Below are 13,672 nucleotides of genomic sequence, written 5' to 3' on the forward strand. Positions count from 1 at the left end.
GGGCCCCACAAATCAGAATCAGCTTGTGCACAATAACTGCACATGCAAAATGTTTCACAGCTCATAGCGAAACACAGGAAGGGATGATGGAGTAGCCTTACCCCATCCATATGGTGGTCCCACCAGATGGACAGTCCAGATCATGCTGATAGCATGACATCTTGCAAGTTGGCCCCACGATTCCTTTCTAGCAAGGGCGTGACAAGTTGGGCCCAACAAGGCCCAACAAAGGCGTAGTCCAGCAAAAAATGCGATTACAACACTAAAAAATGCTATTAAAATTCAAGATCCTAGAAAAGTGGAGTTTTTATATGGTGTTAGCCCGTATACTCCAGTATTTTTCAAAAAAATACAGTACAACCCACGCCACAGGATAATCCAAACCGTACATTTGCTGGGCCACAAAGTGAATAGATTTTTCCGAAAAAAAATTATTTCCATAGGATGATCCTAGCCCTCCAATCTATAAAGGAACTGATTTTTTGGTCTAGGATCATCCTATCGAAATGATTTTTGGGCAGAATTATTCACCTCATGCCCCATCAGATGGACGGTTTGGATCATCCTACGGAGTGGGCCGTACAGTGATTTTTGAAAAATACTGGGCCTATAAAATCTCAAGTCAAACAAAGTGAGCGGTGCCATTATCAAAATAAGGGGTGCGGAAATCAACCCTACGCTTGTTTTTTACCGTTTTATTCAAACTCATAAAAAGATCATCATTCATTCAAGAATATAGAGCCCCACCAGAGTCCGAGATTTTTTCCTCTTCTCTCTTTCTCTCCCAAATCAACGTACCTTTCCTGCCCCAATCTCCATTCCAATGAAAGCGATGGCATCCGTTCGATCATCACGAAGCCGACGATTCCCATCAAAATGGTCTTATCAATTCCCTCCTATGCAGGTAGGAATTAATGGCCTCTCTCTTTTGCCCATTAATTGTTTTCTCCTTTCTCTGTACCTAAATTAAACTAGTTGGTTGGGAGATCCTTAATTGCTTCCCAACTAGAAACTCATTACTTCAAGTTTCTAGGGTTTTTGGTTGAGTAGTTAAATCTTGCCCATTTGAGGAAAAATTAGGGTTTATTATGCTCTCAGTAGGATGGGATTGTTGTTGCTCTTGAAGTGGGTTGTCATTACATTTATCTGTGTTTTTTAGTGTTAGTGGAGAATTTTCGTAAATTTGTCAGAATTGGAGACAGTGTCGAATTGTCTTTTGGTTTTTTTGAAGTGGGTTTGTCTTTAGAATGTGATTAGGGTTTTAGTGTAAGTGGGAAATTCTCACCGATTTGTGTTGGATTTTCTTCGATAGGGGACTTTTTTGTGGTCTTTTGATTGTTTTTTGAAGTGGGTGAATCTTTAGATTTATCTGCTTTTTAGTGTAAGTGAGGAATTAATGCTTTATTGTGGGAATTCTGATTTCTTTGCTGGGTTGGAGTCGTGAATTGTCATGAAAGCATGATATTTTCTATCTTCTTTTGATTGTTTTTTATGTGGGTCGTCATTAGATTTGTTGGGTTTTTTGTGTAAGAGTAGAATTTTTGTAAATTTGAAGGAATAGTTCTGTGCAATTTGACAAAGTGAGAGTTTCTTGGCCGGTCGCGGAATCATATTCGAAGAAGGTGCTTATCACTTGTCTTGGTATTTTTTGAATTGGGTTGTCATTTGATTGACTGTGTTTTTAGTGTAAGCAGAGAATTTTGTGAGTTTGAAAAGGATTTCTTTTACTCATTTGAGGAAACTTGGGATTTCTTCTCCATTCGTGGATTTGTCTTCAAAGAACAAGATTACTACTGTTTTCTGGTTGCTTTTGGGTGTTAGTTACCGTAGAAATTTTTCGAGAATTTGAAGAAAATAGTTTCCTCATTTGTGAAAGTTGGTGCTTCTTGTCTAGGTGTGTAATTGGCTTGAAAGAACCAAATTTTCTGTTTTCTTTTGGATGTTTTTGAAGTAGATTATCATTAAATTTATTGGGTTTTTAGTGTTAGTGGAGATATTTCACGAATTTGAGGAAAGCAGCGCTTGCTTAGGGATAAAACGATCCCCAAAAGCTCGAAACAATGCATCTTTTTTGAGATCCTTAATGGTTTTTGTTTTTATTTTTAAGTAGAGAAATTTTTGCACATTCTTGGGAATTAGGATATCTTCCAATTGTTTTTTGGCCAGGTATGGGATCCAAGGAAATCAAGTCGCCAGAAAAATTGCCACAGAAATCCATGGGGCTGGATGAGAATTCGGACTCATTTCAAGAGAAGTCTCTGATGCCGGATGAGAATTCTGACTCATTTCGGAGGAAAAAACTTCAAATTTATTTTGCAGAGAGTGACGACAGGCAAACTGCAATTAGTGGGGGGTACATGGGTGGAATGACGCCTGTCAATATCCGCGGGAAACCTATGACCAATCTGTCGAAGAGAGGGGCTTGGATTGCTGCCTTCTTCATTTTTGGTAAGTATAAGCTATAGAGTTTTTTTAATTTGATTTGAATTGATCCTTCCCCATAGATTTAGAAAGTTGGTTTCTTGGTTGTGAGTGGTGTGTTCCTTTGTTTAGGAAATGAGATGGCTGAGAGAATGGCGTATTTCGGTCTTTCAGTTAATATGGTGACTTTTATGTTTTACATTATGCACCGACCTTTCACCAGCTCCGCAAATGCTGTTAATAATTTTTTGGGCATATCACAAGCTTCCTCTGTGCTCGGTGGATTTCTTGCCGATGCGTACCTTGGTCGATATTGGACAATTGCAATCTTCACAACCCTCTATCTTGCAGTAAGATCTGAATGCTAAAACTTATAACTATCTTCTTTCTTGCTTCATAGGTATGCTATTTAATCAATGAATTTGTAGGTCTTTTTAGTCATTAGAAAGCTGATCTTCCACTTGGTGGTTTCCTTCTTGTTTGAAAGGTTTATGTATTGCTTGCAGACATTGTTACAAGATGCATGTTTCTGTATTACTAGCAGACTTGTTACAAGGGGCTAGAACCATAATAGCAAAGGATATACCTCTAACTCCTTTCCCTTGAATTAAAGTTCATCTCTTTCGATTTTTTTCAATATGAATAAGAACTACTCTTTGTGCTACACTAAAAGAACATGAATTCTACTGTAGCTTCGACATTTATTTCGTTTATTTCTTTAATTCTTAAATGGGCTACAAACACCTTAAGGTACCATCTTTTTAGATTTAATACCTCCAAAATCTCTTCTAGTCCTTCTAATGCCAAATCTAATTGATTGAAATCTCACTAAATGCACTTCTGAGATTTTATTTTTTTTCTCGAAGAATTATAAATGGTATCTAAAGTACAGATGGCTTTTACCTGTACTATGGTAGCATTGAAATACCTTATCTGTGGTGTGATTAACTGTTTGTTTCACTTTAGTTTATATGTGAAATTTAATGATGACTGCAGCATATTTTATTGCTTTTTATATGCAGGGTCTGACAGGAATAACCTTATGTGCCACGATGAGTACATTGATGCCAAGCCAAGATAATTGCGACAGGCTATCTCTGATCTTGGGGACTTGCGAGCAGGCAAAACCATGGCAGATGCTATATCTGTATGTAGTCCTTTACATAACAGCATTTGGAGCAGCTGGTATAAGGCCCTGTGTTTCATCTTTCGGAGCTGATCAATTCGATGAAAGGAGTAAAGACTACAAGGCCCACTTAGATAGGTTTTTCAACCTCTTCTATCTTTCCGTCACCGTTGGAGCAATAGTGGCCTTTACTGTGGTAGTCTACATTCAGATGAATCATGGATGGGGCTCTGCTTTTGGTTCATTGGCCATAGCTATGGGTATTTCAAATGTGGTCTTCTTTGCTGGTACTCCTTTATACAGACACAAGTTACCAGGAGGAAGCCCTCTGACGCGAGTCGCACAGGTTCTGGTGGCAGCTGTTCGCAAGAGAAATGTCTCTTTCTCTAGCAGTGAGCTTGTAGGCCTGTATGAGCTTCCTGGAAAGAAATGCGCCATCAAGGGTAGTGGGAAGATTGCACACACTGATGATTTTAGGTACTTGAGCTTGCAGATCCATTGTTTCTTTACTGTCTATGATTTCTATTCATGAAAAAGCTCTGCTTGCAGTCTTCTTGCTTCTCATCTTCTCAGTTAGAAATTATTCAAAGTAATTGAAAAATTCTTAAAAAAAAAAAAAAAAAAAAAAAAAAAAAAAAAAAACTCAAGTTCTTGATGCCCAGTTTTTAGCTTTAAGAGAAAACTGCAGAGAACAATGAAATTAATTTGCATAAATTTACAGAACATGTAATTCATTAAAATATTTCCAAAAAGAGTTTTTTACATAATTTAATAGACCCATACTTTCCTTCTTAGACACAAATACCCTCAAACTGTTCTTCGAACTTTCTAGCGTTAAAGCACGTCTTAATTGGTCCTAACAAAGCTAGAATACTACCATTCAAAAAAAAAAAAACAAAGCTAGAATACTTTAAGAACAAATATAGGAAGTTTTTTAAATCAGACCCAAATATTCTGAATCAAATGCAAATTTGATGAATAATTTGTCATTTCATATATATTATTTGTGAATCTTGTGGGAAATTGGAAATTATTTAAGAAGACATTGTAGTAAAAGCTGAACTCAGATCCTAAGCACATGCACGTAAACATTGTTGTAAATAGAAAATCTCATGCATTTTTTCTGAACTTTTTAATAATCTTTTCAATTATTTCCAAAACTTTTCAAACATTTGCCTCACCAAATTATTCCCTGAATCCGAACTTTGTAAGTATACTCATCGCACCATTTGCCTTGTTGGGATTTCTGTTTGCTGTGTAAGCTTCATATTTTTTTTGTTTCATTCTTATCACCCTCTTTATGTAGTCATTCCATTTCAAGTGTCCACTTTAGATAATTTCCCAGCTTTTGATTTATAGGTGTTTGGACAAGGCGGCACTGCAAATGAAAGAAGATGGTACAGATCCAAGCCCCTGGAGGCTTTGCACTGTAACCCAAGTAGAAGAGGTTAAGATACTACTGAAACTCCTTCCAATTCCCACCTGCACGATAATGCTCAGTGTAATCTTAACTGAATTTCTGACCCTATCAGTTCAGCAAGCCTATACCCTGAACACCCACATGGGGAAACTGAAACTTCCCGTCACATGTATGCCTGTCTTTCCTGGCCTGAGCATCTTTCTCATCCTATCACTCTACTACTCCACCTTTGTCCCTCTCTCACGCCGCATCACGGGCCACCCTCACGGTGCCTCACAACTTCAAAGAGTAGGCATTGGTTTGGTAGTATCAATCCTATCCGTGGCCTGGGCAGGGGTTTTCGAGAGATACAGAAGAAACTATGCAATCAAACACGGTTTCGAGTCTACTTTCTTAACTGCCATGCCTAACCTTAGTGCATATTGGCTATTGATCCAGTACTGTTTGATAGGCATTGGTGAGGTTTTTTGCATTGTGGGTCTTTTAGAATTCCTCTATCAAGAAGCTCCTGATGCCATGAGAAGTGTTGGGTCTGCTTATGCTGCTGTGGCTGGGGGTTTGGGCTGCTTTGTTGCTACTATATTGAACAACATTGTTGAATCTATCACAAGTGACCCTGCCAAAGGCCGTCAGTCGTGGCTGTCTCAGAACATAAATACTGGGAGATTTGATTACTTGTACTGGCTCCTTACAGGTTTGAGCGTAATCAACTTCGGAGTTTTTGTATATTCGGCACAAAAATACAAATACAGGGCTCGACCAGTCGTGGTAATGGAGCAAAATGGAGCGAAAATGCGAAGTAGTCCTGCCGAAGGGAGCTAAAAAGATGGGATTGGACGTGGTAAATATATTTTCTTCTGTTTACGTGGTATTGTGTTCACTTATTTATGTTGGTTATCTCGGTGTATAACGATCTGACTAATCCGATGAAAGGGTCTTTTCATATATTATCACAATATATAGACATTTTATTTAGTTAGTAATCTTAATTGATTGCATATTACTTATGAGTTAACTATGTTTATGAGTGTCATTGGATTCACTTCGGATTGGAGCCACCTATATACGGGGACCAACCTTCACGAAAATTAGAACAAAAAAAGGAGTAATTAAGATAGTGAGGCTCACTAGAAGTGTCTTAGGGTTATCTTTTTATTCGTAGGACAATTGTTCTTTGTTTTTGTAGGGCATCATTATCATATTGGGAATTCTAGTTTTATTTTATTGTTAATAGGAGAGGGTTCCCATATGGCCCACAACTTGTTTATTTTCACTAGTTTTTAAGTAATAGGTTACTTTAAGTTAAGCATTTTTTTAATACTGTTTGTGTTACCATTCATGTCACAATTCACTCACATGTTAAGGGTCTAGTCGCAGGCAAATTCTATATATTGTAAGCCTTGCAGCAAGGGCGATGATTTTTCGCCCCCTGTAGGATTATGCGCCCCGCTTTTAACATGATTTGACGTCAAAAAGCGTTAAAATCTGGCCACAATTCACTTTGAAAGTGGGGCTCATAATCCTGGGGGAAATCATCTATGATAATTGTTTCTTAAACTGTTAGTCTTCATTGAAACTAAAACAAGGAATACAACCAAACCAGCAGTGAGAGTCCAACACCCACCAAAGTTCAAATCTTCCAACAAAGTGATCTCAGGTACCAGATGCATATTCGAAAAACTGAACAAATCTCCACATGCCACATGGCGTGGAAAGGTAATTTTGCCATTTTAAGGATAAAAAGCCAAAAAGAAGAAGATTGCCACCGTGTGTAGTGGCTATTTGTTTGGTTCCACCCTTGTCCCCAATTCGGTTTCGGACCCAATTTCGGTCTGGGCCGAAATCCCGTAATAATTTAAAAAAATATTATTTAATTAATTTCGGACCGAAATTTTGTAATCTTTCTTTAAAAAAAAAAAAAAAACATTTTCTCAAAATTTCGGCGAAAAATTGGGAAATAGCGAAATTCCGGATTTCACCGAATTTCAGTTTCGGTCTCCACCGAAATTTAAAACCATGGGCATAACTACTGGCTGACCTAGCAATGAGTTTAATTATATAATAAATCCTATCCATGAGCCTGTTACCGAGATTTATTATATAATCAATCCTCCATTGAATCTCTTTAATATGAAGGATCAAATTGACAGTTACTCTTTCCATTTGCTCAAGATAAGAAAATCGCTAGGTCTCCTTCAATCAAAAAAGTTGAATCAGAGCTTTGCAAGAAAGATTTCAAACCCATAATAATTGAAACCATGGTCCAATGAAACGAAGTTCTCATTTCCATAATTGAGGGGGTGCAAATATCAACGCCTTCAATACATCTTAATTAACATTTTTTTCATCGACCTTGATCAATAATCATATCCGATAAGGAGAGTGGGGCCCGAACCCGGTCTTACATGTGGAGTGGGTCCTACCGTACGTGAGAAGATTATTATTCCAAGAAAAAAGAAAAGTAAAGAGTGAGTGTTTATATTAATCTGTTTTTGTTCTCGAGTAGTTATTCTACTATTGATTTCGGTGTCTTGGATTGGAAGTTAGTTTACCAACCTTCTTTTTGTCAGCAAGAGAGTAGCAGATCCTCCCATATTTTCAGGTTTTAGAAATCTCAGGATGTTGGAGAGATTTTTAAAACCTGAATTTCTTACCTAAAATCCAAGAAACTCTGTCAGGAAAGCATACAGCAGCTTGATCATGAACCCTCTTTTACACTGTTTCCAAACTAAAAGCTTGGATTCTAAAATCCGCATATCCAAATGGCTAGTGTTTAAAAAATGCAGGAAAATTTAGAAATATTTTTTCATTCCAACCGTTTCCAAAAAGTTCCTGCAATCCAAACAGGCCCTTACAGAACCCCAAAAAATTAAAAGAAAAAAAAAATCATGCTTCTGAATTGAATGCAATGTTGTGGTTATCTTGGTGGGATATGTACAGATGATGCTTGTTTGCACCACAAAGCCATCTTGAGCACTTCATGGGAAGTGATAATTTTACTTCCTATTTGACTGGAAACCAACTCAACAGTGACTGCAGTGACGTCCCAATCATAAAAGCACTAAAGAAAGGTGTAAGGGTAATCGAACTGGATATGTGGCCAAATTCTGAAAAAGATGATGTAGATATTCTTCATGGAAGGTACGAACTTAATATGCAAAACCAATCAATTCAGACAGGGTGCCATCCTAATCTTGTTCCAATTTGTTGCTACTAAGATGCATGAGGCACATTCCTTTTGCAAATGCATGGAGTATCTGTATTATTTTATTTGGTTTTATTAGAGGTTGATAGGCAAGAAGCCCGTGAAAATAAATGCTTCTACTCTAGGGAGGTAGCTCCAATGAGAAGTTCTTAGATGACCAACATCATTATAAACATCATATGAATCTAAGTCAAAGTACAATACAACTGCCTACTTGAATCTAAAAGGAAATGCCATGCAATCAATTGGATATGATGCGTAGCTTGCTCTGTTCTCAATCTATTTGGTTTTATATTACTCCACTCTAAATTGTAACGATCAAAGAAATAGGAAAATGATATCAAGATATGCTTGTGTCACAGGGTTTGAGCCTCTAGCTCAAGTGGGTAAGGCTCTGTTCTTCAACCCTGAGGTCGGAGATAATTATATTACATAAGAAAGCCAAGTTTTAAAGCTTTAAAAGAAAAACCAATTTAACATAACAGTGCATGAAAAAATAAAAATGTCTTTTCAGCCTTATATAAACCTCCAAAATTTGTTAGATCTGTCAGGCTTAGAATTTCCTTGAGGAGGTTTGATGTAACTTTTCCATGTTGGACAGAATATGATTTTGTTTGTGCATATGGGTGCTTTAGGTGTGATTGGATCTAATGGGTGATGCCCGTTAAGTATGGTTTCATCTTCGTCATCTTTCAGTCTGTTATCTGTGTAGATGGGGATTTCTTCAATGTGGTCCATAGGAATTAGTATGTTTCAGGGATTGGGCCTTTAGCTCAATGGTTGAGGCTTGTATCTCAACCTTGAAGTCGCAGGTTCGATCCCAGCTTTCCTACCCAAAAGAAAAACACTTGTAGGTTTCTCTTCTACACCTGGTTGTGAGACATTTTTTAGCAGATTTTTGTTCAGCTTTCTGTTCAGTTAAAGGACATGTCCTTGGTGGTTGTTTTTCATCCTCGATGAGGCTTTCAATTTGTTCCTTCTCCTCATATTTTGAGTGAGGCTATTTTTGTAGTTGTCTCTCTTGGTAAATGAGGTATTTTGAGGTAGCCATTGCATATTGGCCCTATTGGGGTGTTGTTGCCTCAGTCACGAGCTTGTGTCTCTCTGCATCTTTTGGTTACTTTCAAATGAAAATTTCATAATTACAAAACAAAAAAGGAAAAAGAAACAAAGCATCTAGCTTAGCTCGTGAATTTTTAGACACAAAGATGTAATTGGAAAAAAACTTTTCAACACTATTATTTTTAGATCACAAACTTCGAAATTCAGCTGGACAAGTGTATGAATAGTTCAAAAGCTCATTGATGTTTTAGTTTCAGTGTTCAGATCCATTTCAAACCTGTTAACTCCGCCACACTTTGTAAACTGTGTTTCTATCAGAAAATAAGGTGTGAAATCTTTTTCATTATTCTCAAATCATATTGCTCGTCTTGTATCAATAGCATTGGATAGTTGCTCACTTTTCTGATATCTTGCCGCAAAATATTAACATATCGGTCGATTGCATGGTCAGGATGTGGAAAAACATAATCTGGAATCACTTCAAGAACAAATAGACAGTGGGGAAACAGAACATAAGGCCATCATTGTAAAGAATCAAGAAGAAGAAGGCTCTACTTCTCATTCCTCCCATATTCAGTCTCTTCAGCGAATTCCTTCTCTCAACAGTCGTCACAAGCTAGAGCCCATGGTTCTTAATTTGGATGATGGCAACAAAGAGACGTTAACGCAAGATGGAACCGCTCCAGTTCTTTCCCAATTCTTAGAAAATGAGAACCCTACAGAGGATGTTGTCAAACGAGAAGCTTCCATTGCCTCTCCGGCAATGGTGATTCTTTAATGTATTCTCCTCATCAACTAAACAGTGTGAACAGGCATGAAACTGCCTCTGCTGCGGCCACCATGAAAGTGAATAATACGTCGTGGATGAGCTTGGCGCATTCGAATTCGGCTGGGAAACCGTTTTTGAGGCCTTGGAACCCATAGGTTGATCGATGTTCTGAGCCTTTTTCATCATTCCAGTCTCTTAATTTGCTCCTTAAGTTATCTAAATTGCCATATTTGTGGGGTGATGATAGGAGATGGTGTGTTTAGCCCGGCTATTTTTCAGGTAATATATATTCTATTCTTTAAAATCTCATCATTGATAGAAGGAGAAAACGCAATTATACTGCCTTGAGGCCCGGTGAAAGTTGTACCACATGAGGCTCAAATATTTTTTTAGCTTCTTTTTATTTAAGCCTTCATTTTCCAAGTTATGGTAGGGAGTTTTTTAAGATCTATTTCATATTCCAATGTCATCTATTTGGTGATTTTGGAGGGTTTTGAGATTTTAGGGATTTTTTTTGGGTGATTTTGGAGAGTTTTGAGATTTCAAGGAGTTTTTGGGTGATTATGATTTTCATTTTACAAAATACCCCATTCTTGGGCACCCTCTGATGTAGACAAGGGAGGCAAGCTGATTTTTAGCTTCTCCATTTTTCCTTCAGGGGAGGGAAACATAGCTGCTCTTGGGAATAAAAAGAGGAGACTAAGGTAATGTAGAAAGGGATTTCTATCTATTTGGATCTATGATACAGCTGGTCACAAGTCAATGTTTTGGTGCACAACAGGAGGTCTGTAGTGTACCACTGGTTCATTGCCAACTCAGCCACCAAAAGTTCTTCTTGGAAGAAGATTTGCATTTGGCAGCTCAGTTCATGTGGCGCCCTTGCCTTTTTTCGGAAACTTTCTCATCATGCCTATGAACAACATCTTCAAATGCATTTCGGGAGACCCGGTCCCATCAAACTTGGACATATAAAAAAACTGGAAATTGGGTGGCCGGGTTACTCTTGGAAAGAGGGAATAAGCATCTAAGTCAAGTCCATTCGACTCCGGATTCTTGATAACTTTCAATTCTTGAGTTATTCTGTCAATTTTTTCAGCACATTCTTTAATGAACCCGGATAGTGGGAGTTGGCTGGGGTCCTCTTCATATTGCTCTTCTTGGAAGAGATCCGGTGTAACTAATGTTAGTCAAGTGACAGGACGTGCCTCTTGAACATTAGGCATTACAAGCTCCTTTGAAGTCCCTGACCTTTCACCCATCTGGGCTTTTCAACTGTGCATTTTCTTCCATATTCAGCTCCATTTTCTTACTCATTTCCTCCATCATTTGTTGTAATTTGGCCATGGTATACCCCTCATGACGGTAGGTTCTGCCACTACACTAGGTTCTGAAGGGGATTCTTGGGTACGGATGACTTCTAGACTAAGGGTGTGTTTGGCGTACCGTTTGAAATAGCGTTTAAAACGCCGTTTTGATTCAAAACGGTGTTTTGCCAGACGGTGTTTTCATGTTTGGTTGGCCAGATCAAAACGGCGTTTTAAACGGCAAATGGATGTATTGTGTGTTTGGTTGCAAATATCCCAAAACGGAGTTTTAGTGGTAAAATGACCAAAAAGGGCGTTGTTTGGTTGGCCTCAATGTAACTCAACTACTCTCTCATTAAGCCCAATATTAAAAGGTCATTAGGATCTCATTCAAACACTATTAAAATTAAACATAATTACTAAAAAAAAATGGCAATACCTTTGGGGTTCTTCTTCTTAACGGCTAGATTTGCTGGATTTGACGGACGAGAGGAGGCGCTAAGGCAGTGAGGCGTGAGAGGGTTTGCAACTTTGCAAAGTAGATGAAGAAAGTAAGAAACTACGGTTTATTTTAATTCTTTTGTCTTTAAAAAATCAAAATTAAGAGATCATATAATGATATCAGAAGCCCCTTGTTTTGAATTAAATATTAACAATTTAATAAATTTATGTCCTCAAGAATGATATTAACACCCCAACTTTGGATCTATGATATAGCTGGTCACAAGTCAATGTTTTGGTGCACAACAGGAGGTCTGTACCACTGGTTCATTGCCAACTCAGCCACCAAAAGTTCTTCTTGGAAGAAGATTTGAATTTGGCTGTTCAGTTCATGTGGCGCCCTTGCCTTTTTCAGAAACTTTCTCATCATGCCTATGACCATCTTCAAATGCATTTCGGGAGACCCGGTCCCATCAAACTTGGACATATAAAAAAACTGGAAATTGGGTGGCCGGGTTACTCTTGGAAAGAGGGAACAAGCATCTAAGTCAAGTCCATTCGACTCCGGATTCTTGATAACTTTCAATTCTTGAGTTATTCTGTCAATTTTTTCAGCCCATTCTTTAATGACCCCGGATGGTGGGAGTTGGCTGGGGTCCTCTTCATATTGCTCCTCTTGGAAGAGATCCGGTGTAATTAATGTTAGTCAAGTGACAGGACGTGCCTCTTGAACATTAGGCATTGCAAGCTCCTTTGAAGTCCCTGACCTTTCACCCATCTGGGCTTTCTGGGCTTTCAACTGTGCATTTTCTTCCATATTCAGCTCCATTTTCTTACTCATTTCCTCCATCATTTGTTGTAATTTGGCCATGGTATACCCCTCATGACGGTAGGCTCTGCCATGACACTAGGTTCTGAAGGGGATTCTTGGGTACGGATGAGTTCTAGACTAAGTAGCTTCTTTGATATTGGAAAAGACATGGAGATACTGTTTCTTTTTTCTGTCTTATTTCTGAGAGTCAGTCATAGATCTTGTAATGCTTTATCTTCCGGTATAAAAGTTTTTCGGAATGAAAATTATCATGTGTAAAACAAGGAGTGCCATTATCAAAATGTTGTGAAAATAAGTTCTTAATTAAAAAATATGAAATTTGCAAAAAGTTTAATTCTTCTGAAATTATTTTCAAAAAAGGTTGGTAAATTCTACACCAAATTTCTTCTGTTTTTCTGTTGTTGAAAATGCGGTTCAACCAATTTCAAAATCATGATGTGGGTCCCCAATTGACTGTTTACAAGATCAACGGCCTTGATTACACATGCATGTCCCCGTTTGGGACCCAAAAGCCAATAATGAAGAGGGACTCCATAATTTGAAGGGTCTGATAGGTGGTGTTGCATTAGTTCAAAGGTCAGTCTTTACTGGGATGACCTTGAGTTAAATTGATCCAGACTGTGCATCCAATGGGGTCCAGCACTAGCTTTCATATCCCAAAATGACGTTTAAATCAGATGATCTTAACCGTCCAAGGCATCTAGGATTTTTTTTCTGGGAATTGATATTTCCGCTCCCCTTTTAGACCAATCTACTCAAAGTTAGCGGATTAGTCTAAAAGGGGAGCGGAAATATCCAAAGCACAGGAGAATTGATATTTCCGCTCCACTTTTAGACCAATCCACTCCAACAGTCGGAGTGGATTGGTCTAAAAGTGAATCGGAAATATCAAATATGACATTACACGGAAGATTAAGATTGTACATTCTTGTGGGGCCCACTTATCTAGACGATCTACACCATTCATTTTCCCACCATAGCTAGGTACTTGTACCACTGACCCCTCCACAATATTTAGTGTAAAATGAACAGTTCAAAAAAATGAATGGCTTAGATCATCCAAGTAAGTGGCCCCACTGTATTTAATGATGT

General features: G+C 38.1%; 1 protein-coding gene across 2 annotated transcripts; it reads left to right on the forward strand.

The window, feature by feature from the left end:
- Positions 1 to 744: 744 nt before the first annotated feature.
- LOC143860356 (Major facilitator superfamily protein) lies at positions 745 to 5,942 on the forward strand. 2 transcript variants are annotated; one of them, XM_077370942.1, is made up of 5 exons: positions 745 to 904; positions 2,167 to 2,448; positions 2,554 to 2,771; positions 3,444 to 4,024; positions 4,907 to 5,942. In XM_077370942.1, the coding sequence occupies exons 1-5, from the start codon at positions 877 to 879 to the stop codon at positions 5,787 to 5,789; spliced, it is 1,992 nt and encodes a 663-aa protein (XP_077227057.1). In that variant the 5' UTR covers positions 745 to 876; the 3' UTR covers positions 5,790 to 5,942. The 2 variants fall into 2 exon arrangements, with proteins under 2 accessions (XP_077227057.1, XP_077227058.1); XM_077370943.1 differs by lacking the exon at positions 745 to 904 and adding an exon at positions 926 to 1,622.
- Positions 5,943 to 13,672: the final 7,730 nt, after the last annotated feature.

The sequence above is a fragment of the Tasmannia lanceolata genome, unplaced genomic scaffold (genome assembly GCF_043159265.1).
Source record: "Tasmannia lanceolata isolate RefF3 unplaced genomic scaffold, GAP_Taslan_0.1 ptg000037l, whole genome shotgun sequence".
Taxonomy (NCBI): domain Eukaryota; kingdom Viridiplantae; phylum Streptophyta; class Magnoliopsida; order Canellales; family Winteraceae; genus Tasmannia; species Tasmannia lanceolata.